General features: G+C 44.7%; 2 protein-coding genes across 3 annotated transcripts in view; one reads left to right on the top strand and one right to left on the bottom strand.

The window, feature by feature from the left end:
• ATP6V1A (ATPase H+ transporting V1 subunit A) overlaps nt 1-13403 on the top strand; it is a 29204-nt gene extending 15801 nt beyond the window's left edge. For both annotated transcript variants that reach the window (XM_051780336.1, XM_051780337.1), the window contains exons 5-15: nt 712-849; nt 1346-1497; nt 2328-2490; nt 2978-3086; nt 3884-4006; nt 4096-4210; nt 5313-5376; nt 6154-6357; nt 7729-7823; nt 9012-9183; nt 11104-13403. In XM_051780336.1, the coding sequence (XP_051636296.1) occupies nt 712-849; nt 1346-1497; nt 2328-2490; nt 2978-3086; nt 3884-4006; nt 4096-4210; nt 5313-5376; nt 6154-6357; nt 7729-7823; nt 9012-9183; nt 11104-11196 (1428 nt within the window). In that variant the 3' untranslated portion in view covers nt 11197-13403. The remainder of the gene's footprint in view (nt 1-711; nt 850-1345; nt 1498-2327; nt 2491-2977; nt 3087-3883; nt 4007-4095; nt 4211-5312; nt 5377-6153; nt 6358-7728; nt 7824-9011; nt 9184-11103) is intronic.
• DUSP12 (dual specificity phosphatase 12) lies at nt 13332-18298 on the bottom strand. The gene is made up of 6 exons (XM_051780338.1): nt 17995-18298; nt 17800-17913; nt 17602-17720; nt 16563-16659; nt 15616-15802; nt 13332-15088 (listed from the first exon to the last, which is right to left on the bottom strand). Exons 1-6 carry the CDS (start codon nt 18273-18275, stop codon nt 14927-14929), a joined length of 960 nt encoding a protein of 319 aa, XP_051636298.1. The 5' UTR covers nt 18276-18298; the 3' UTR covers nt 13332-14926.
• Between the last annotated feature and the right edge of the window lie 4439 nt (nt 18299-22737).

Raw genomic sequence — 22737 nt, 5'->3', positions numbered from 1 at the left:
GCCGAGCCTGTCTTCCCCTCTTGCTCCTCTACCCCCAGGGCTTAGGGCTGGAGCCGTGTGCTAAGGCTGTGACTGCTGGGAGCTGTGGTTAGTGCTGTATTTAAGTTTGCAAAAAGGGGTGCTAGGAGGTGGTATGATGTATGAGACTGGATGTGGATCACCAGAACTTACTTGATGTGACTTACCGTGTGTTGCTGCTGTATATGAGACATTTACAAATTTTTAATGTATTTCCCAAGCCGTAAAGAAGCTCATGGAATTGCAGGAAGCGTTAGCAGGAGCAGGTGTTACCTGAGCAAAAAGAATGACTGCAGCACACATTTTGCAAATGGTGAAGATAGCCTTAGAGCTGGACAATATCATGGCCTTAGCCCTCGGTGGCATCTTTTTTTTCAACCCTGCAGGTTAGCATATGCTATCCTTTCTCTACTTAGGACGTTAAATTGAGAGGTAAAAAAGAAAGGAGGAAAATTCCTTGCATCTGTCAGTAATTGCTACTGTCTGAGTCTTGAAAGGTGCTTGAGCACCGATAGTGTTGCTAACAATGTGCTGTTGCAGTAATGAGTTATGTAAATGGGCTGCTGTGCTGTAACAAAGCATTTATAAAGGGAGTAATCATAGTGCTAGACTTAATAGCTATAGTATGTTTTATGCTTCTTTGTCAAGATTCTTTTTTAAAACTTATGACTAATAGACCTGTTCTGATTTTAGGTTGGCAGCCACATCACTGGTGGAGATATTTATGGTGTGGTGAATGAAAACTCCCTGATCAAACACAAAATCATGCTTCCCCCACGGAACAGGGGTACAGTTACATACATTGCTCCTCCAGGAAACTATGACACTTCAGTAAGTCTCCCAAACAGCAGTTGCTGGTATATTCCATGTCTGTATTATGAGGTGGTTGTACTCTTTCTGTTCTGCATGAGGCCAACTAGAAAGTGTTTCATTCCACAAGATGTCTGAGTTAATGATCGCTTCTGCTACCCTGCCTGGAGAGTTTGCATGATTATCTTCTGCAGTTACGTTCTATGCCCATGGCTTCCCAATGGCACTTCAGTATGCCATGTTTGTTGACCTCTGTGGGGATCTACAGTATCTTATGAATATATAAAATTCAGTTGCTCTTCAAAAGAGTATTTTTAATGTATGCTGCATCTTGTACTATTTTCCCCTGGTGGTATTGTAGATATGGGAAAGAGACTTCCCTTGGGAGGGGATGGTAGTGTATTGAGGTTCCAAGAGATCAAAGACTTAGCTGTATGGAGTAGTTGAAATGAGAATTTGTGTGCTGGTCCAGCGTGCAGCTGTTTGCCTACTCCAGATGTCTGGTGTTCTCTGTTAGGATGTTGTCTTAGAGCTGGAATTTGAAGGTGTGAAGGAGAAGTTCACCATGGTCCAGGTCTGGCCTGTACGTCAAGTCCGTCCTGTTACTGAGAAGTTACCAGCCAATCACCCTTTATTAACTGGCCAACGGGTCCTAGATGCCCTCTTCCCGTGAGTACTACCTTTTATTTTCTGCTATGTAAGAAATCTCTCTCCTAGGGGTAAGCAGAGGCAGGAGGCCTTAGAGCCTTAGGTATTTTTAAGGGCAAACAAGACACCAAGCTTTCGCTGTGTGTCACAGCATAATCTCAAAAATATTTAGCTGAATATTTCATATTTCTGTATTTGGCAGGTGAATCCACTAGTGGAAAAAAAGAAGATTAACAAAATAGTTCTAGTGCATTGATCTGGAAAAGAATGGACATGCATGAGCTTAACATAATCATGTCAAATCTGAAGAAAGGCTAGAACTTTCAGGCCTGATATCTCTATTTGAATGCATGAGTAGGATCTCTTTTCATGGTCTTGAGGATGAGTAGTTCCCAATGATTTTGAGGTTGCCACTTATGAAAACCGTTGCACTTAACTGTAACACAAAATACTCACTTAAGCAGCTAAGGTGTAAGACTCTAGATTCAGTTATTTGGGTCCTAAAATATTGTGTTGCTTGTTCTTGTAACGCACAGCTAAGTACAGTTGTTCTTTTCTTAGCATTTACATTCTGTCGCTGCTTCCAGCTGGGAAAACTGCTGTATTGCAAGCCCAAAAGTCAAGCTGTACCAGCATAAGTCACATACTTCAAGGACAGTGGGAGAAAAGGATACTTTATTCCCTCAATTTTTTGCTTTAGTGGAATATGTCTGTGCTTCTCACCCAGAACACTGAATGTCACTCCTGTCATTGTGCTTTTAATTAGGGAGTTCTATTAGAAAACAAATTCTAAGATGGAAGAGAGCTGTTTTTGAGTTCCTTGCAAATCAGAATCCTTTTTCTTCACTCAGGTGTGTACAAGGGGGTACAACAGCGATTCCTGGGGCATTTGGTTGTGGAAAGACTGTGATTTCACAGTCTCTCTCAAAGTATTCCAACAGTGATGTCATCATTTATGTAGGCTGTGGAGAACGAGGAAATGAAATGTCTGAAGTACTGAGAGATTTCCCCGAGGTTAGTATGGAGATTTCAAGGAGAGTGAACCTTCTTGGGAAGACTTGCTATTGGACTTGTGTTGTAACTGAATAAAATATCTTATTGGTAAAGATGAAAAAGATCATCTTGCCTTGTCTTGAAACCCTGGCAGAAATCCCTACCTGTTACTATATATTAGGGAACTTGTTGGATCACAGTCATCTATAAAATAAGAGAGAAAAAGCCAGATAGTGTGAACTGTTGAGTTGAAACTTCACAGCCAGAAATAAGAAGTAAAAGGCTTGGGTGTGTTGGTTGATTACAAGGTGGGAAAGTCAAGCTGAGGTGGCCTCGAAGAATCTAAATCCCAGGGGATTCATAAGTGGAATTCTACACAAATGTTAGGATATACAATCTGTTGTTCAGGTGTTTGCGAGGCTTCATCGGGGTTATAAAAGCAACAAAAAATTAACAAAAAAACTTACTACTGTTACAGTTTGATTTTTTTCCTTTTCTTGTGTTTTAGTTAACAATGGAAGTTGATGGCAAGGTAGAAAGCATCATGAAGAGAACAGCTCTGGTAGCAAATACTTCCAATATGCCTGTGGCTGCCAGAGAAGCCTCCATCTATACTGGTAAGATTTACAGGAGGATGAAAAAGGCTGTGTGTGTAGAGCAAGCCATCATGCTCTAGTATTTTTAGTTCCTGAGATGGCCAGTACCAAGAAACCTGCTTAGTTTCAGAAGTCAACCCTTTCAGACCTTGTCTGCACCACGTTTTATTATCTTGCTTGCATATGATTACCATTTCCAAATATCGAGTAAATTTTATTTATAAGGTGAACTTACTGCAGCTTGCATAGTTTTTCTCCATGTGTTAATTCGGTAACCTTTTGTTTGTGACTAGCTTTTTGCCGACAAGTACGACCACTTAATGGGCAGGAATAGTACTCTCTGAGTTGGCAAGTTAGTTGTCTTTCCTTTGCAGCCTTTTAGAGTTTTTTTTTAAATTCCTTTATGCAAAGAGTTGTCAGATAATTCAGATAAAACATGACCTTTTCTCACTGTTGTATTCTACTAGTTTGAAAGGGAAGGAGACATTTTACAGGAAGAAGAGTCTTTGTTCATGGTTTCAATGAGGCAAAGAGTAGCATTAGTGACATCGCTGTGTCTCTTCAAAGAAATGCATGGGAATGTGAGATGAGTCAGAGTGGTTCATAAACAAAAACGGAGAGAGTGAGAAGAAATGAACAGTAGCAACAGAAAGACAGCAGGGACATGATCAAGTGGGAAGAAAGAGTAACTTCCGTTATCTGTTTCCATCAAAATGTAAACTCAAATAATTTGGTTTATTTGCCTCTTACTGACAACATGCAAACATATAATTCCTTTCTGAACTGTATCCTGTAGCACGCTGTTGTCTTTGTTACAGGAATCACCCTGTCTGAGTATTTCCGGGATATGGGCTACCATGTCAGTATGATGGCAGACTCCACTTCCCGATGGGCTGAGGCCCTCAGAGAAATTTCAGGGCGATTGGCGGAAATGCCAGCTGGTGAGTAGTCCTTCCTCAATCTAGTCTTGTAGATGCAATCCTTTAAACTCTGAGCCCTTAACTCAATTCCTGTGTGTTGGTGTTTGCAGACAGTGGTTATCCAGCCTACCTTGGTGCCCGTCTAGCCTCTTTCTATGAGCGAGCTGGCAGAGTGAAGTGTCTGGGAAATCCTGAAAGGGAAGGCAGCGTCAGCATTGTTGGAGCGTGAGTGTTGCATTGCTTTGCCTTTGTGTTGGCGGCAGTTTGTGTTTCTGTATGTCAGAGTACCTGTTTTTCAGACAGAAAGGTCTTGTTCTGTGCAGCTGCAGAACTTGAAAATATGGGAATGGGTAGGTACATACTTAGTCTCTCTTCACCCAGAACTGGTGGTAAATTGTGTGTGGGGGCAGAAGGAATGAATGTGGACAGGTAGTTCTTTGTGGTGTGGAATCACAGTCACTTGAAGCAATTGGAGCAAATGGCTCAGGGAAGAATGTCATTAGAGCTGTCTGAAAAGAATGTCAAACCATGCTCAGAGCAGGAAAGAAGGGGCAGTTAGAGCAGCAGTGTGTGCACTTGGGGGCATAATGAATTGTGATTCTCTTGCTCAAACAGAGTAGAATTACGTGGAGCAGCATATTTCAGGCTGTGATGGGCTGTGAAAAGCATTTGGTCCCCAGGCATTCTCCTAGGTGATACTGGTTTGTATATCATTCCATGGGCAAAGTGAATTTCCCACATTTTCAACAGGGCCTCTGGAAGAACACCTGGAGTCCATTCTTTGCTCTGCTTAGTTCTGCTGTCCACAACATATGTTACCCAGGGGCATTGTGCTTTTGAGACTGGAAGATGTTTTTTTTTCATTTCTGGGAAGGCATATATTGGAATGTAAAACACTCATGAAGTTGAGGTAGTTATTGTATAGGTGAATATCTGAAATAATTTCAAACTGGGATATTGTTTTCTGTAAAATAATCACTGCACTGTGTTTCATGATATTCTATCAGCACACTTGCTGAATCTGTTCTAATTGAGACAGGTTTGATAATCCAAGCTGGAGTTACTACCTGGAGATAAAGTGACTGAAATCACCTTTATACTGTCAATCAGTCACTGATGTAACTGTATTTCATGGTATTCTTGATATTACACCTGTGTGGGTATGCATCAAACACTTTCTGCAAACACATTACAATCTGTTACTTACTTGAAATTCTGTTGACTTTTCTGGTTTCTCTGATCACTGAGCTGTGCAGTCATGTGTTCAGGACTTCACTTTGAACTGTGAAGAGAAACTGATAACTTTTCCTTATCTCTTCCTGCTCAGTGTCTCACCCCCAGGAGGTGACTTCTCTGATCCTGTCACATCTGCTACACTGGGTATTGTTCAGGTATGTTCCAGAACGTTCAGCTGTTCTGTCCGCTTTGTTAGAGTCAAAATGGTTGTGCTTCAGGACATTTGTGCCAGTGGCTGGGGTGAGAGAGCTTTGATTTGGCACAGGTGCAGTTTGTAGGGTGCTTTGGAAAACGTTCTAATGGGTGACCTTATGAGATGGTTTCTGAATTGATGTGTTTGAGATCCCTTTGGAAGAGGGAGCGAAGGTAGCAATTCATTCCAATGCCAGCTGCTGAGGAATATCTGTGTGCTTCCTGATTGTTGCCCACTGAGCTGCACTTCGGATGTGTCTCTCAGCTGAGAAGGAAAGCAAGCCATTCTTAATACAGGTGCACTGAAACCACAAAATATCCTCAGAGAAGCTGATGGGGAGATGAATGTCTTGCAACTATTTTGTCCTTGCAAAATGGGACTGTTTGCAGTCCTATTTTGGGAAAATCAGTTACATCTAATAGGTCTCCACTTTAATTACATGCCATCATCGACAGTGTTTTTTATATGGTTGACTACTCCCTCACAAGCAGCCTCGAGTAAGTCTGAGCTCAGCTTAAAAGGTGCACCATTTTTTGAGAAGAGTATTTGAAAGTCACTGCTATAGTTAAATTAACATAAGGCAGGTTTACTTTTTTTCTCTTGGGCTTTCATTTGTGATAGCTTTTGCCACGTTGTGTTTGCTCAGACTTGCTTTCTGTATTTTTTTTTTTAATTGCCTTTAATTACTTTGGTTCACTTTTGATTTGGAACACTGATTGATCTTTCTGGCTTCTGACAGGTTTTCTGGGGCCTGGATAAGAAGCTGGCACAACGCAAGCACTTCCCGTCCGTCAACTGGCTGATCAGTTACAGCAAATACACGCGTGCCCTGGACGAGTACTACGACAAGCATTTCACAGAGTTTGTCCCTCTCAGGACAAAGGCCAAAGAGATCCTACAGGAGGAAGAGGACCTTGCAGAGATTGTGCAGCTTGTGGGGAAGGTGAGTAAGCAGCTGTGAGGAAATGTGGTGTCCATGAGCCATCCTCCATTTTCTTATGGCTAGCACAGGCTTTTGACCATGTCTTAGACCAGGCCCTACGGATACTGCATAGTGCGAAAAAGCCGCTGGGAGATTGTCACTCTCCTGCCTCAAACTGTGTTTTATTCCAGCTTTATTACATGTTGTTTGTCTTTTAATGGCAAATACTTTTTTGAGATTTGCTAAACCTTGGCTTGATGCTACTTTACTTTCATAAATTCTCACGTAAATTCACTTGCTTCAGTGTTCTAGTGTAGCTGAAATGCTCTCTCTGTTCACGGATATTCTAGCCCAACCAAGATGAGGCCTTTTACCAGATCTTGCCTAGTAGAGTTCTCTTCTCTAAATGTGTCTTTGAAGAAAAGGAAATGGGGTCACAGGGCCTACTGCAGTTTTCTATTTACAGAACCATGTTCCCAAAGACCAGGGTAGAATTGGTTCCTTGGTGTGGAAGGGATATTGATAAGCCAGTCTTGTGACTAGGCATTTATTCCCATGATAGAAGTGTTGGAACTGGTGATCCTCAGAGATGTTGTCTTTGACAGTTTCTTTTGGTCTAGGCTTGACTAAAAACTGCAACAAACCTTTAGAAAGGGGGAATTGTGGAAAAACAAATACTTTTTTCTTTTTTTTTATCTCAGAATTCTGTTAGTCTCCTTGTGAAATAAGGTCTAAACTTCCTGTCTAGAAAGCAAGCTGGGGTACTTAAAACTCAATTGGCCCAGTTTAGCTGAAGGACAATGAAGGTGGAGAAGCATGACCTGTGGTGCCAAGAGCAACAGTGTGCAGCAGGGTTGTGGCTGTCCTGTGTTGTATGACAGGCATTGTCATCAACTCCTTTTCTTTCCTTGAATGCCAGACAGGAAGAGACCATTGGTGACTGTGCAGGCTAGTACAAATCCTTAATATTACTTCTTGACCTAGCATGCTGAGATCTAGTTTTTTTTCCACAGGGATCGAGGAAGGTAAGAATGAATTTATCTCTTTACATAGGAAGGTGATGTTTCAACATATCTCATAGCAAAGCCATGTGAACCTTCTGTGTCTAGTGGCTTTTCCATTATCTTAAAGGAAGCTTTCTTTCCATTGTTTCTCATCAGGTAGAATTAAAGCAGAATTACTGAATATTTGGCCCATCTTAATTTCGCCAATCAGTTAAATCAGCTGTTCTATAGCAGGGAATGAGAAATACCCAAAAGACATAGCTTTGCTTGATGCCTTCTTAAGAGGGTGCAAAGGACACAGGTACTGAAAGATAGCTCTTCTTGGCCAGGACATACTGTGTCTTCATGGACTTGAGTACTAAACTGACTGTTTACCTTACTTTTCTAGGCTTCCTTGGCAGAAACGGATAAAATTACCTTGGAGGTTGCCAAGCTGATAAAAGATGACTTTTTGCAACAGAATGGTTATACGCCTTATGACAGGTGAGATCTGACTGGGCACTCTGCCCTCTTAGTCCTGTGCAGTCTGGACTTAGACAGTTATTTTACTTGCAAACTGACCAGTGCTGAAATGAATGTTACTCTCTGTAAAGAAATGGAAGAACTGTGCTTAGGCAGGCCATCCAACGATGCATTCACATTGTCTTGCCCAAGGCATGCAGACCTCTACTGAATGCAGTACACACCATTTGGGGTTCTCATCTATTGTTCAGTTAGCCAATGTTTCTGCAATGTCTCTCTTCTGAGGAGGAGAGGACTGCTTTATTTTCAAAGGCAACGTCCAAAGTTGTCCTGTTTGTTCCATCAGTGCATAGGGGACTGTAAGAGTCTGCTTTCAGTTACTATTGCATAATTCTTGAGTAAGTTTGAGCTATCAAAAGAAACTTACTCTTATCTTTTTCCATAGTGCAGTACTTATTATCCCAGTCTGCTTTGCTTCTTTCCGTGCTATCCTTGTGTTTTCACAGCCTGGCAAGGGGTTTTTTTCTACTTCATCTCACTCCCCAGCCCAGGTAGATCGGGAAGTCCTGAGTACTTCATCACTAAGAATGTAGACATACATCATTTTGTAGTGGTGTGTGCCTTTGATCAGGTTACTAGGGCAGGTGTGCGTGTATGCAATAAGGAAGTACAGGAAGTAGCACATAAATAATAATGAGGTGCCTTTCATGGCAATCATCTACCCATTAAAAACAGAGCTTTTTGCATGTGAAGTGCTTGTTATAGAAACACTCCCTTTCCTGTGAGCAAAGAAACCTGCAGAGCTGTCAGGTTATCCTAGGCTGTTAGGAAGAAGCCTGGTCCCTTGATGGACAAAACTGGAAGGAGGAATTTCAATGGCTGCTCAGTTGTTTTCCTTTCCTTGTTAGCATCAGCACAGTTTGAAATGTGACTTCAAGAGCAGTGGTTCCTGCTTTCTCCTGTTCTGCCCAGTGTTTGGGTGCTACTTCAGAAACCTCACTTCAGGATGATTTGGCCTTGGCCTGTGATTCACCTGTTTAAAAATGTGGGACCTATCTGAGGCAGCTCCTCTCCTTTGACACTATATATTAAAAATACCAGGAGTAAAGCAGGCTAGTACTCTTGCTGTCAGGTGAGAATCCAGAGGAGCAAAGGCTAGTCCTGTTAACTGTTCCAAGATGCCTGATGGGTCTTCTTCTTTTCCATCAGGTTCTGCCCCTTCTATAAAACAGTGGGAATGCTTTCCAATATGATTGCATTTTATGACATGGCACGCCGTGCTGTAGAAACCACAGCTCAGAGTGACAATAAGATCACGTGGTCCATCATCCGAGAGAACATGAGCGAAATCCTCTACAGACTTACCTCCATGAAGTTCAAGGTATGTTTGTAAGGAAGTGGGCTGCTCTGCTTTCTGGGAGCTTCCAGGGCCTCTGAAAGGCTGTGATTCAATGGTGATGGTCCAAGACCTTAGATAAAGGTCTGTGAACAGAGACTCTTTGCCATCATTTGAATACACTAAAGAGTTGTTTGTGGGTACAGGAACAGTTGCTACAGAAATCTGCTCTGGTGGTGCTGCCTGCACAGCCTTGGCAACCCCACGTTCAGCAGCCACTTTTATGTTACATATAGTCATGGTAACAGTACAAGCACCTTTCCTGTTTACTTGGGGGTTTTTTTGATAAAATTCTGTAAAAATATATAACATGTTCTAAGGAGACTATTATCAGATAAAAGCAGCCTGAATTTTAAATCCAGGAATGTGCTAAAAAGTGAATGATAGAAATGTTGAACAAGCTATTTTAAATGGAAGTTACGGAAAGAAATGCTAGTCTCCTGCAATAATACATGATGTGCCCTGTGTTTGGCTTCAGGACTGAAGGCAGGCAACTAGGAGGAGAGAAAGGGAGGAGTAACTTCAACATGGGCTAAAGAGAAAACAAGTGGATTGGAGCACCTGCTCTGGGTAACTTCAGTAGCACTGTTTTAGGGTACAGCTTTCCTAAAACTCTTCCAGAGCGTGCTGGTGTAGCAATTACTGGTAGGACAGTAGTAACCTGTGATATTGGCTGATGTCAAAGTAGCTAAGGAATATTGCCTATGAAATATAATGCTTACTCTGTTATAACTCGCATAAGTCAATATTGCAAATCTTTCAAGAACAAGTACCTTAGGATAAAATTGTTTAGAATTAAGAGTTCTGGCACGCCAGTCTTCCTGCAGGGTACTGGCTTGTTTCTGCAGTAGGCAGATCCCTGGAATATATTCTCAAAGCATCAAGAACATAACAAGATACACCTGGGGACATGAGCTTCTTTGAGAGCTGGTTATGTAGAGACAGGGGAATGAAAACACTCTACAAACCCTGGCCACCAGCAGCCATCTGGCACACAGCAGAGTGCTGGGCAGCGTGGCTGAGAAAGTGACCCAGAGGGTGAATATATGATAAGTGGAGCTGGCCCTTTAATAGTTATGAAAGGAAAATTATATCCCCTGGGTAAGTCTAAAAGGTATGAGAGTTTAGATGTTCTGTATCTGGCGGTCTGGGTACTTTAGAGAGACAGTTTGAGAAGTAGTGCATCCACACATGTAAGTCCTCTGTGTTTCCCAAGAGATGCACTGGCCCAGAGGAACTTATCACTTGAGAGGGTAATGGTGAAGACATTGAACAGATTTCAAAGCCTGGCAGTTAATGCTTCTTGCAGACAAAACTTTGCAGCCTCAGAGCAAAGCTGATTGTTGCATTTTTTGCCTTTGTCTTTCATGAAAAGTATTCCAAGAAAATGAAGCTGTACAAAGATAGTTTTGAGCTTCTTATGATTACATGATAGATTTTAATTTTGAACCAAGCAACTTCTGAGTGATGGCAGAGTAACTCTTGCACTTACTGGGGATGCACCCCTAAGAAAGTACAGCAGAGCATTTGAGTCACTGCATTTGGTGTGGGGATAGGAGCTGGTATTAATCATTGCAGCGCTTGAATCACACAGCACTAACAAAGACCCTCAGTATTGTTGATTCCCCTCCAAATCAGTTGCTTTTCAATACAGTAACCACTGCTCACAAAAAAAATTCTCGGTCCAGTATTCATTCTGTCTGCTCACTGAATGTGGGAAGAGAATGAGATTTAAACCTTGCTGGCTTGTGAGACAGATGGGAGGAAGACAGAGCTACAATGCTTGCTCTGCAGTTAGCAAGTGTTAATCCCAAGGTTGAGAGGTTACAGCACTGGCAAAGTGGGGTTGTCTTAAGTACACAAGGCTTTTCCTGACTGATCTGTTTATTTGCTGTGTTCTTTCAGGACCCTGTCAAAGACGGTGAAACAAAAATCAAGGCGGACTATGCTCAGCTGTTTGAGGATATGCAGAATGCATTTCGCAGTCTGGAAGACTAGACTCGACCTCTGTGACCACTCCACTTTGTCCTCTCAGTTCCTCATCTCAGCTCCTCTGCTTCCCTACCTTACAAGAATGATGCAACAGTACTTGAGTTGATAAATTACCCTATGTTTTCCCTGTTCATACTCAGAGAGTGTCTTTACAAAACATTCCTCTTAGTTTGTATTTGGCATTGCTTTGTGTGTCTGAAATGGTGCGTGATGTGTGAATGAGCCTGGTTGAGTGAGGAAATGCTGTTGTACACTTCTAGGGTGGGAAAAATTTAACCTTTCCTCTCCCAGCTCTCTTGGTAACCAGTCTTTCATCTTGGGATGGAACCAGTTGAGCTGTACTGGCAGAGGAGGTGTAGGTCTTCATGCAGCCATGCGGTACATTGCGAGCGGGCAGTGGTAAGGGCATTTACACCTGGCACTTTGCTAAGTGACTATCAGACGTAGAACTCCCTGTTTTCAAACGGAATTTTTGACCATGCTCTGATGACATGTTGATCAACCAAAAATTCTTCACTACTCTAACTTCTCTCAGTTGAGTCTGTTGGTATTGAAATGTGGTGGTAGTTGTGGTTCTCCCCAAGAAGGGACTAACTAGAAGATGAGCACATACAAGTGACCAGTATAATTTTGTGCACTGGAGAAATACAATTTTATCTTCCTACTTAGTGCAGATAGTACTGTTGGACTCAGAATCAGCTAAAATCAAAGCCATAGGTGCTTAGCTTCCAGCAGGATTTTCCCTTCTTGGCTCCCACTCACCCCATAAAACTTCGTGACACTCAGCTGCTGTAGTTTGTGAAGCTTGTGACTGCTGCCATGTACTGCAGGACGTAGATGGCAAGTCACGGTGATGCCACATGTGTGGACCAGAACGCAGTCCTTCCTTGGTGGTGCTCTGTCTGCCAGTGCAGCTGCCCCCCAGTGCAATGCCTGGGTCATGCCAAGGAAAGGAAAGCGCGTGTTTAGCCTTCCTCCTCCACCTGTGCTCACAGGGCCTGATGGGTGGTGGCACAGAAGGTCCCCAGTTCCTGTGAAAGAGGAATGTATGATGCTAAACTGGGGATGGGGGATGAACAGGGGAAGGTTGACGAGTACAAAATGTATTTACTCCTGCTTTGTTGATTACGATGCAAGAGAAACCAGTGACTCTGGTCTTCTGCTCTGTGCTCTGGAAGCACTGTCAAGCAGCTGAAAACTGCTGTCTCTCGAGCTCGTTTATTGGCAAAATTAGAATGAGGTGAGGAATGAGCAGAGGACAGCCTTTCTGTCAAAGTCCCCGAGCCCAGCACTCATCCCATTGCTGCAGAGCGAGAGAGAGAAATGCTGGCATCCTCTCCAGTCTCTCCCTCTTGCTCGCATCAGGTGGCATCCAGTGCTACTTGGCTGTGCAGCACCCTGTGCCCAGCTGGGTTCCAGCTGCCATCTGCTGCTTTGTCACAGTCCCGAGACAGTACCTGTTGTTGGTGACACTGTGCCTCCGTACGCGTTCGATTCTGCACTGAAGTATTTCCACCGGCCGCCAGCTTTGAACAGTAGTGACGCAAAGGGATCTTGTGCTATGGACCAAATGCTGCCACTTCCATTATGGTATCAACCCACTGTTTGTCAGGGGAGAGCCCAGCTGAAACTTAAAGGGATTAACTGGTTTTGGTTCTCCCAAAAGAAACTGCTCCTCCAGCTGATGTTCTGGTAGTGAACGCTTAAGTTTACAGCTCACTAAACTTTTGATGTATGCTGCTTATTTTATCAATGAGCATGTGTGAATGAATGGTCACCATCCAAGCCCTTGCTGGGCTCCTCATCATTTGTACCCTTCACCACTGTACAATGTAGCATTTCATGCTAGAAACCAGATGTTCTTATCTCTTTAAATAGAAGATGTTATAAACTTTACAGAAGATGTCTGAGATAATGCAGTTCTAATATTTATTGTGCTGTACCTGGCCCTGAAGTGTGACCAGTTCAAACAGTTTCATATATATTTTTGTCTCTTTTGTTTTGTGTCTGTTTTCAGTGTTGAGATTCTGATGTTCACTGTGTCCTGCAAGTCTTCCCTCCACAGCTGTGGGAGGAATTACAAGATGGGCAGAACCCCACCACCTACTTTATCTTGTATATTTCATAATGTATGTTGCTGGAAATTGTGTAAAAAAAAAAAATAAATTTAAAAAAATTGTTGAAGTCAATGAAAATAAAATTGATTTAAAGTAGGTCTTATTTGTCCTGTTTTCTTATGTCAAACCCAACCTGTGCCACAGTGGTGTATGTAGCAGACCATCAGGAAAGCTCACAGCTTGCTTAAAAAAATTACTTCATCAGTTTAGGGATTTCTTTAAACCTTTAAGCAGCAGTGGGGCAGGGATGCTTTACTTCAGTTCTCCCATTCCAGTACAGCTTGCAGAATCACAGAAGTATTAGGGTGAGAAGGGACCTCTGGAGATCTAGTCCAACCCCCCTGCTGAGGCAGGGTGACCTAGAGCACGTGACACAGAAACTCATCCAGGTGGGTTTTGAATGTCTCCAGAGAGGGAGACATTCCCCCCACAGCCTCCCTGGGCAGCCCATTCCAGTGCTCTGCCACCCTTCATGTGGCAATTTCGTACTCATATTGAGATGGAACTTCTTGTGGTTTAGTTTATGGCCATTGTTCCTCATCCTGTCACTGGAAACCACTGAGAAGAGACTGGCACTGTCTTCTTGGCACCACCACTGAGATATTTATATGCAGTGATGAGATTCCCTCTCAGTCTTCTCTAAACAGGCCCAGCTCCTGCAGTCTCTCCTCATAAGACAAATGCTCCAAACCTGTAATCATCTTTACGGCCCTCCACTGGACCCTCTCCAGTGGCTCCTTGTCTTTATTGTGCTGAGGAGCCCAGAACTGGACACAGTACTCCAGATGTGGCCTCACTAGGGGCAAGTAGATGGGGAGGATCACCTCTCTTGACCTGCTGGCCACACTCTTCCTGATGCACCCCAGGACACTATTTGCCCTCCTCACCACAAGGGCACACTGCTGGCTCATGGTCAACTTGTCATACACCAAGACTCCCAGGTCCTTCTCAGCCGAGCTGCTCTCTAGCAAGATAGCCCCCAGCGTGTACTGGTACTTGGGGTTATTCCTCCAGGAATCTCCTTGGACATTACATGAAAGAGTTATAATGCAGTAAGTACTCTTGGGGGAGATATTTTTAGGATTACTTTTATTACAAAAAAGGTGTAACTGTAAGCTTGCCTTTTGCTGCTAGTACCTGCCATGCACGTTAATGCAACAATTGCAATTGAACCACTTTATGGTACTTTGCTAAGCCTTAAAATCTTTCCCTGCTGTATACCTCATGCTGTGGTATAAATATACCCCTAAAATATCAGCTGTGTGTTTCAGATAAACCAATTGGAACTTTGGGATCAGAAGACGAGCAGCACTGCCCCCCACAGCAACTCCTTTTAAATAAGGAGTTGAGGCCTTCCGTAAACAGCAACAGATTAATTAAGAATATACTAAAAGCATCACATTTGGGCATTTTTGTACATTGACCACTATGTAACACCTCTTTGAAGAAAGTGTTCTGATATTTTATGTAATATATTAAGAGATACAGCAAGCTGAAGGTGTTCAAGTAATTCTACCACCTCACAAAGGGGTAGAAGTCACAAGCTCATTCCTGGCAACCACAGACTAGCCAGTAGTTCTCTGTGGATATTAAGAAATCCATCAAGTGAAGTGATGAGTTCAGGTTTTGGCAGTTTGGAAGTTACCAACTGGCAGCGTCCTCACTTCATCCACTCGGCTTTTGTGGATCTGGAAGGCTGGTGTCACCCAGCGGCCACAGGAGCACTGCTCACCCCTCCAGCTGAAGGAGCCCAGCTTCGATGCACATTTGGGACACAGAAGCTGCAAGAAGAACACAGGACTCGGTCTAAGGCACGTGAGATGTAGATCTCGTTAAAAACAGACCCAAAAGGTAGACTGGGATGGCTGTACTGCTGTTTAGCCCTGAGGTGTAGCAGGCAGCTGTGCTGGCAGAAGGGATGGTGTGGAAATGCAGCTGCTGGGACCTGGTGTGGTTCCAGGACAGTTTTACCAGGGTAGAGAAAGACTCAGTCAGCCTGAGACCACAATGGGTTTTTTAAGTCCCACAAATGTTTCTCATACTAAAACAAACAGCAGATAAACCCTGTCCAATACCCTGGTGTTCTCAGCCCAACCCAAGCAACAGCTCATTTCCTTGTAAAAGGGTATTTTACATTTAAGAATCTGTCCATAAGCTGCAAAGTTCATGCCAGAAAGGCTGGGAGACCCAGGTCCCTGGGCGGGGGGGGAGGTTTCTTTGTTTCTTTCAGGGAACAGACAGAGTTTGTTTTGCCTTTGAAAAAAAAAAAAAACGCAAACAAACCAAAAAAATAAAGCGCATGCTCCACCTGTCCTTCCATTACTCCAAGCAATGCTGGCTCCATCCACTGCACAGGTTCAATGAAGTAAGAGGTGCACTTTTCATGGCCATTGCCACAAAGCCGTGCAGAGTCTGTTATCCTCTTGTGGGCAAAGGCTGTTGGTCCGCTTCCCTCCGTGTGGGACAAAATGCTGGAACTACGGAACAGAGCGCGTCTGCCATCCATGACACAGGGGGGGGGGAAAGAAACAAAATAAATGTCACTTTTTAAAATAGGGAAATCTACAGACAATAGAAAACAGGGATATGAACTTCCTGACAGTAAGTAATTACACAGGAGTACAAATCCGACATTTTTAAAAATTAGTGTAGAAGGCTTGCAGGCCTCCATTCAAGGTTGCTGCTTAACAACTCCAGGATTTGTGTAGGCCGGGACTCTGTCCCGGAGCTGTATGCTGTCTTTTATATTTTTAAATGATTCCTGTCTAGTAAAACCTAAAATCTACAGTCATACGCTTGAATAAACCTACACTCAGGCCACAGCAGGGTTATTCAATTTCCCTTTAAGCAATCCATAAAAAGTAGTTAAAATTCACCAAATCCCCAAATCTACCAGAAGTTTCTTCTGGAGAAACCGACAGTCAAAACTCAAACTCTAAGTTAAGGTTTAGGAGCAAAGACTCCATAAAGCTAAGTGGAATCATGCTTGCCTACAGAACATGGCAGGTGAGACTGCACCAGTGCTGCATCACAAATTGTGAAAAGGTTTGCATTTTGTACTTTGATTTGATTTCTTTTTGGCACAAACAGTATGGAAACTTAGGCAACAGCTCATCCTTGACTTTACAATAATGACATGCCCATTGATCTACTTCTTCTCTTGAGTGGATTCCACAATGACATTTTAAGGAGGAATACAAAGTATTTTTTATGTATATATATATATATGAATAATTATTTATATATATAAAGTACCTGCATTTCCTGCACCTGTAGAGAACTTCTGTGTTTGGAGTTTGACATATACTGGTTGGATCAACAGCAAAGACTTCTCGGGGCAAGTCTTGAGGTTCTGCAGAGGGGTCAGTAACAAATTGTGGATCAGACCAAATCAGCCACACTGCATTCCTGGGAACAAGACAGGACTGCGCCTCTGCCCCAGCCCCAGCATGCAGGACCCACCTTCTTCTCTTTCCTTTTCCTCTCACCAGTTCCAGTAGATTAAGCTAAAAATGAAAGAGCCTCATCCCACCACACCTAAGACTGGGATTTCCTTAACGCAAGAAACTGATATCTAGACTATGGCCTTAACAATGGTAAAATAGCTGTAATTTGCTTTATTTTATTACTTAAACAGAAAGTAAAGGCAGAGGAGGTGTTGGAACAGTTCTGCCAATGTTTTAGTGCACGCAATACAGAAAGTCAGCTTACAAATGGGAACTGCTAAAGACAATGACACTTAAAGGGTGACAGCACTGTCATGCTGAGTATGCAACACCAAGATCTTGCAAGAAAAGCTACAGATTATTATTTTATTATAAAATTACACATATGCACACACATTTAATACAGTTACCCTCTGGCAAATTGAAGTATAAAAGTTGACTTCAGATTTCAACTTCATCTCAAGTTTTGTGTGTTATTTTTAATTTTTTAATCTCATTGACTTCTTTTCTGAGGATGTTGTTTGCTTTGCCAGAGACACAAAAATCACAAAATGTATCAAACTGACCTTTAACATTTTTGCACTTTGCTAAAAAGCACAGCACCTTACGGATCTTATTTCTCAGGCATCTCTCAAAGGCACATTTTTTTCTCCACTGACGAGCTGGGGCTCTCTAGGGTCAGCACGATGTAAACGCTTGCCTGGCCAACTCCTGGCTCGGCTGCTTTGAGGGTAAAACTCGAAGCCAACCCTCTTTTACACGGCCTTCTGTGTTCATTTCGGGACAGACAGGCCCCACTTCAAACACTGCCCCAGGCTTCGCTCCGCGCACCCGCCGCTCCCACTCACCGGAGAGCCTCTCGCTCAGCATCTCCAGCCGGTACCGCTTGTAGAGGACGCTGCTGCTGTCCACGGCGCAGCCCATGGCCTCGTACAGCTTCAGCTGCCCCTGGAAACCCGGGTTCACCCTGCGGCGGGGGCGAGAGGACAGCGGGGTGAGGGGGCGCCGGGCGGGCGCGGCGCGGGGGGCGCGGGCGGGGCACCCACTCTGCGTCCGGCTTGGCGGCCCTGACGGCGGCGAGCGCCTCCTCCCAGCCGAGCCCCTGCGTCTTCATCAGGTAGGCGGCGACCACGGCCACGCTGCGGCTCACGCCGGCATGGCTGCAAGGCAAGGGCAGGCCGTCAGCAGCGCGGCCCGCGGGGAGCGCTCGGCCCCGCCGCCGCCGCCGCCCCGGAGCTCACCAGCGGACGAGCGCGGCCCCGCCGCCCGCCCGCGCCGCGCCCAGGAACGCGGCGCATTCGTCCAGCCGGCTCAGCAGGTCCGCGCCGGGCTCGTCCCGCGCCCTGACGTGCATGGCCCGCACTCCCGGCACGGCCGGCGGCTCCTCCGCGTCCACCGTCAGCACCGCCACCACCCCCGCCGCCGACAGCGCCTCTGGGCACGAGCACGACTCCGCGCCGCCCACGTAGAGCCCCGGCAGCACCGCCACCATCCCGCCGGGAGCCGCCGCCGCCGCCGCCATGGCTGCGACGGGCGTGAGGGGAAGCGCCGCCCTCGGCGTGGCGCGGCTGCGGCTGCGCTCCCGGCGCCGGGGTCGGGGCGCTGCTTTCATTTTTGCCCGCCGGCGTTTAACTACTGACTTCCATTGTAATCCTTACGCATCTGTGCGTTCCGGTGCAGTTCTCTCCTCCGTCCTTTTCAAAATCAAGGTGTCTCCTACCTCCCCATCTCCTTACAAATGCTCAGGAAACACGTATCACAGAGTTCCCACAGAATCATAGAATGGGTCAGGTCATCTGGTGCAACCTCCCTGCTCAAGCAGGGTCATCCAAGAGCACATGGCACAGGATTGCATCCAGATGGTTCTTGAATATCTCCAGTGAGGGAAACTCCCCACCCTCTCTGGTCAGTCCGTTCCAGTACGTGGTCACCTGCACAGTAAAGAAGTTGTTCCTCATATTCAGGTGGAACTTCCTGTGCATTATTTTCTGCGCATTGACTCATGTGCTAGAGGCTGGCAGCACTGAGAAGAGCCTGGCTCCATCCTCTTGGCATGCTCCCTCTCCCTTTTTTATATCATTAAAGAATCTCCCAGTATGTTGTTATTAAAATTCCATTATTTTTAAATTAATTTTGTGGTTTTGAGGCCTCCATTTGCTACTGTTAGTGTGTTTTCTCTCAATATTTTTTTTTTTTTTACTTTGGAAGTGGGGTAGAAACCACTCTTCGACACCCTCAGAGTGGTTTTCTGGTAACTGGTTTCTTCCGAGTGGAGTTGATGGGCTGCTCTTTCGAGATGGGTGCCTGGATTTTGCTTCAGTGGGGGCCTGAATAGATAAAAGCAGATCAGAGGTGAGCACCACAGGAAAAAAACCCAGTGTCTGAACTTCCAGTTCTCATTTCTGCTATCCTTACTACTCAGAGAAATCTTGTGATGCCAATGGCAAACATGGTGTGAAAAGGAGCAGTTATCTGGGAAGCTTATGGGAGCCACATTGGGATCCATCAGGTGATTGTGAATACTAGCTTGGAGATTAAAACCAAAGAGCAGGGCTATGAAGAGCCTTCAATTGCTGATCCCTGGCTACTTTATAGGATGGTAACTGCCAGCAGGATTTCTCCATCTGAGCTGAGTTTGCCTACAGGAAAACAGGAACACGGAAAGTTTGCTGGGAAATGTATCAGCTTATTGCTAAGGTCTGTTACATGGTCTCATTTACCTAAGTGGGAGGGCAGTCAAAAGCTCACAGCATTTGACTGTAACTCTTTCTAGATGGAAGCTTCTCATTCAGGACTCAAACTTCAAGCACCTTTTTTAATGTAACAGGTTTTCCATCCCTGTGAAGCTTTTTCGTCACACACCTTATGAACTGGTTATACTTCCCATTGCAGCCTAACTGGAAGCCAGACCAAACAATTCCTCATTGGCCTTGTTGGAAACATGAATGGTTCTTGCCATTGAAAATCAAATGTCTGGTCCAGCTTGAAAACTGCCTCACTGCTTTGTTTCATAGTAGCCCTCATGCAACAAGTAGATTTTGAAGTCTTAAACAGGAGCTGTAAATAAATCCAGATTTTTATTCTGATCTCTTACTGTTAACTGAGCTATTACTTGTATACAATGCTGAAATCCACAGAATCATAGAATATGCTCAGTTGGAAGAGACCCACAAGGATCATCAAAGTCCAACTCCTGTCCCTGCACAGGACAGTCCCAAGAATTACACCATGTGCCTGAGGGCATTGTCCAAACGCTTCGCTTCTTGAACTCTGTCAGGTTCGGTGCTGTGACCACTTCCCTGAGGAGCCTGTTCCAGTGCCCAACCACCCTCTGGATTAAGAACACAGTGTAGACAATCCAATGCAGCATAGACAAGAGGCACCACATCCTCTGGAAATCTTTGATTCCAAAGTTTGCCACTGAATACACAGGTGCAGCCACCTTTTTCTACCCATCATAGGGTCCAGGTCTGGTCTATGGCAAAAGGAGACAGAGCACTCACTTTTCCTCTTGTAGATAAGGATACTCTCCCTTAGCTCTTAGCAGAATGCCTGCACAAGGCACTACCACCCAATGCATTGCCAGACTTAGCTTTTCTTTCTTGTCTCCAGAGATCCCAATTCTTCACTTAGTCCTCAAGCCTTTTTGTCCAAAGAGATCTCATAGCTGCAAGTTTTACCCAGCATAGGCCAGACTTCGCAAGTTTCTGAAGAGAGGCAAAATGTCAGATTTCATTATGAAGGGCTATGCTAAGGCTCTCCCCATGTGGGACATGGAACCTTACCCTGTCTTCACTATATGGGATAGGAGAGCCTGAAAGCCCTAATTACCTGTCACTGGAAGCATTGTTCCAGCACAGATCTATACAAGATAGCTGTAGGCAGAGCTGTTGCAAAAACCTCTGCAAGGGCTTCCTGGATCCTTGCAGGATGCTGACTAGCCATGGAGGAGGTGAGAATGGCAGTCCCCTCAGACTTGATAGGGTGAGACTGAAACATGTTGTGAAGGGAGGTTTTTATCCCTTTTCCACAGGAGAGGCAGATGGATCTGGGGGACTGCGGAGCAGCTGTCCTGCTACAGGAGTGATGTGCCACCACAGAGATGCTGTTGGGGGTGCTACCCATGAAGCATCATCAAGGACACCTCCTCACCAGTGCCAGCAGTTGTCAGTCTTGCTGGGAGATGGACAGTGGGACAATGGCTTCCAGAACTGTAGAGTTTCCATGTACTGCCGCTGGCCCACAGAACAGATTGAGATGGCTCTTTGTAGTTCAAATGGGCCCCAAGGTTCCTGTGAGTGCCAGTCCATAGCACCAAGTTTGCTGCCATCCTGCTTCTCCTCCCATGCTTACCCTAGTGCCTGTGTGATTTTGCAGCAGCCCAGCTGGCAAGCTGCCCCAGGCAAAGAGAAATCTCCTCTTTGGATGCATCTGTTCTAAATTGCATAAACCTGACCCAAAGGAAAGGGTCTGAGGAGGGGGTGTCTCTGTCAGCTCCCATGAAGATTATTTTAAGCTACATAACTGTGCAAAATGTCCCTTTCCAGTTGCTATTGCCATCAGTGAGAAATGAAAGGTTTAATGAAAAAGCATTAAAAAATGCAGACTTTTCAATAACAGCCCCTGTATTCTAGCATGTGAAAAAAACCATAATGAAAAGAAAGACTGGTGGAAATTAAAACCAAATCAAACTGTGTTTGGACCTTTACTTGTGAAAGCAGATAACAATTGCAGCAAAATATCATGGCAAAAAACCAGATTATCCCTCTCTTGAGCAGTCTGAAGGAAGTCTGCAGACAAGTGCAAGTTATTGAAGGGCCTATGAGTTTTACAGTGGGATTATATTATCCAGGGACTATATAAGTACTAAGAGATGGTTAATCATCTTTGTTAGCCTCCAAATCTGTGAATTTGCAGGGACAAACAGTATCATCTGCAACAAAAACCAGGCAGGGCTTGCAGATGCAGAATCGCAAGGGGCTGATACAGTCACTGTGTGACACTTCTCTGTACCAGTTCCTAAAGCCATGGATGGAGAAGGAACGTGAAAAAGATGCGATTTCAAAGTGAAAAGCTATAGTGGGGGAAAGTACAAAGTCCATTGGGCAGAGCCCACAGACCAATCAGTACCCAAGGGCTTCACACTACACAACCTTTGCTGTTTCTCTGTACCCCCCTTTGTTGTGTTTACCACCTGCAGCCTGAGGCAGTGTGTCCTGAATTTGCTCATGACTCCCAAATTGGAGTAAATATTTTTTTCAGTCTGATTAGCAAACCCTTGTTCTCCCCCCGCCTCTGCCTCCCTCCCATCATCTCCTCTACCACTTAAAATTTTGATGGTTTGTTCTCCCCTGGGTGCCAGGAAACCGTGTGACTAATTAAGCAGTTGGGGCGAGCTCAGGTGCAAGGAAAAAACAAGTCAGATGATGGGCTGCTGCCCACTTGCTCCAGCAAGTGCATTCCATCTCTGCATGTGTCTGCCCTGCTGCTTCATAAGGCAAAAGAAAATGCCAGGCTTCTCTGGGCTGCCCACTCTGCATCCTCACAGCACAACCATATCAGCAAAACCAAGTCTCCTGCTGCGGAAGCAAAAGCGTCAGGGTCTGGGGAGAGATGTAACCACCTCTTCCCTCCTTGAAAAATTTGGCCTGTGTGCTTCATCACACAGCAGGGTGGCTCTGCTCCTTCAGGTTTTTAGGCAGTTTGGGGAATGTATATCAGAGGATTTGTGAGAAGAGTCTGCAGCCCATAGCCCAAGTTGCCAGAGGTGGCATGCAGCAAAGTAGTGAAAGGGCTAATGGGTGGGGACAACTTCAAAAAGACATATGTGAGAGACAGCAACTCTGGGTCTCTGTGTCCTCCTTGCATGTAAATGGAGCAGGAATTTGGAGCTCCCACTTTGCATGAGTCCTGCTGGTGAAGGAGCCTGGTGGCATTTCTTGCCTCTTGGAGAAGGAGTGTCTCTCTGTGCTGGTTTAAAAGTT

This window comes from Manacus candei, unplaced genomic scaffold, assembly GCF_025592945.1.
Source record: "Manacus candei isolate 608988 ecotype Guabito, Panama unplaced genomic scaffold, ASM2559294v1 h1tg000014l, whole genome shotgun sequence".
Classification (NCBI taxonomy): domain Eukaryota; kingdom Metazoa; phylum Chordata; class Aves; order Passeriformes; family Pipridae; genus Manacus; species Manacus candei.
This window is presented reverse-complemented; position numbering and strand designations above follow the sequence as displayed.

Excerpts from the sequence above, each read along its gene's own strand:
- DUSP12 (XM_051780338.1), bottom strand. The coding sequence starts at position 18,275 with ATGGCGGCGGCGGCGGCGGCTCCCGGCGGGATGGTGGCGGTGCTGCCG. Across the intron at positions 17,721-17,799 it reads GCCGCCAAGCCGGACGCAGA|GGTGAACCCGGGTTTCCAGG; the intron begins GTGGGTGCCCCG and ends CCCCCGCCGCAG. Across the intron at positions 15,803-16,562 it reads TACAGGTGCAGGAAATGCAG|ACGCGCTCTGTTCCGTAGTT; the intron begins GTACTTTATATA and ends CATGGATGGCAG.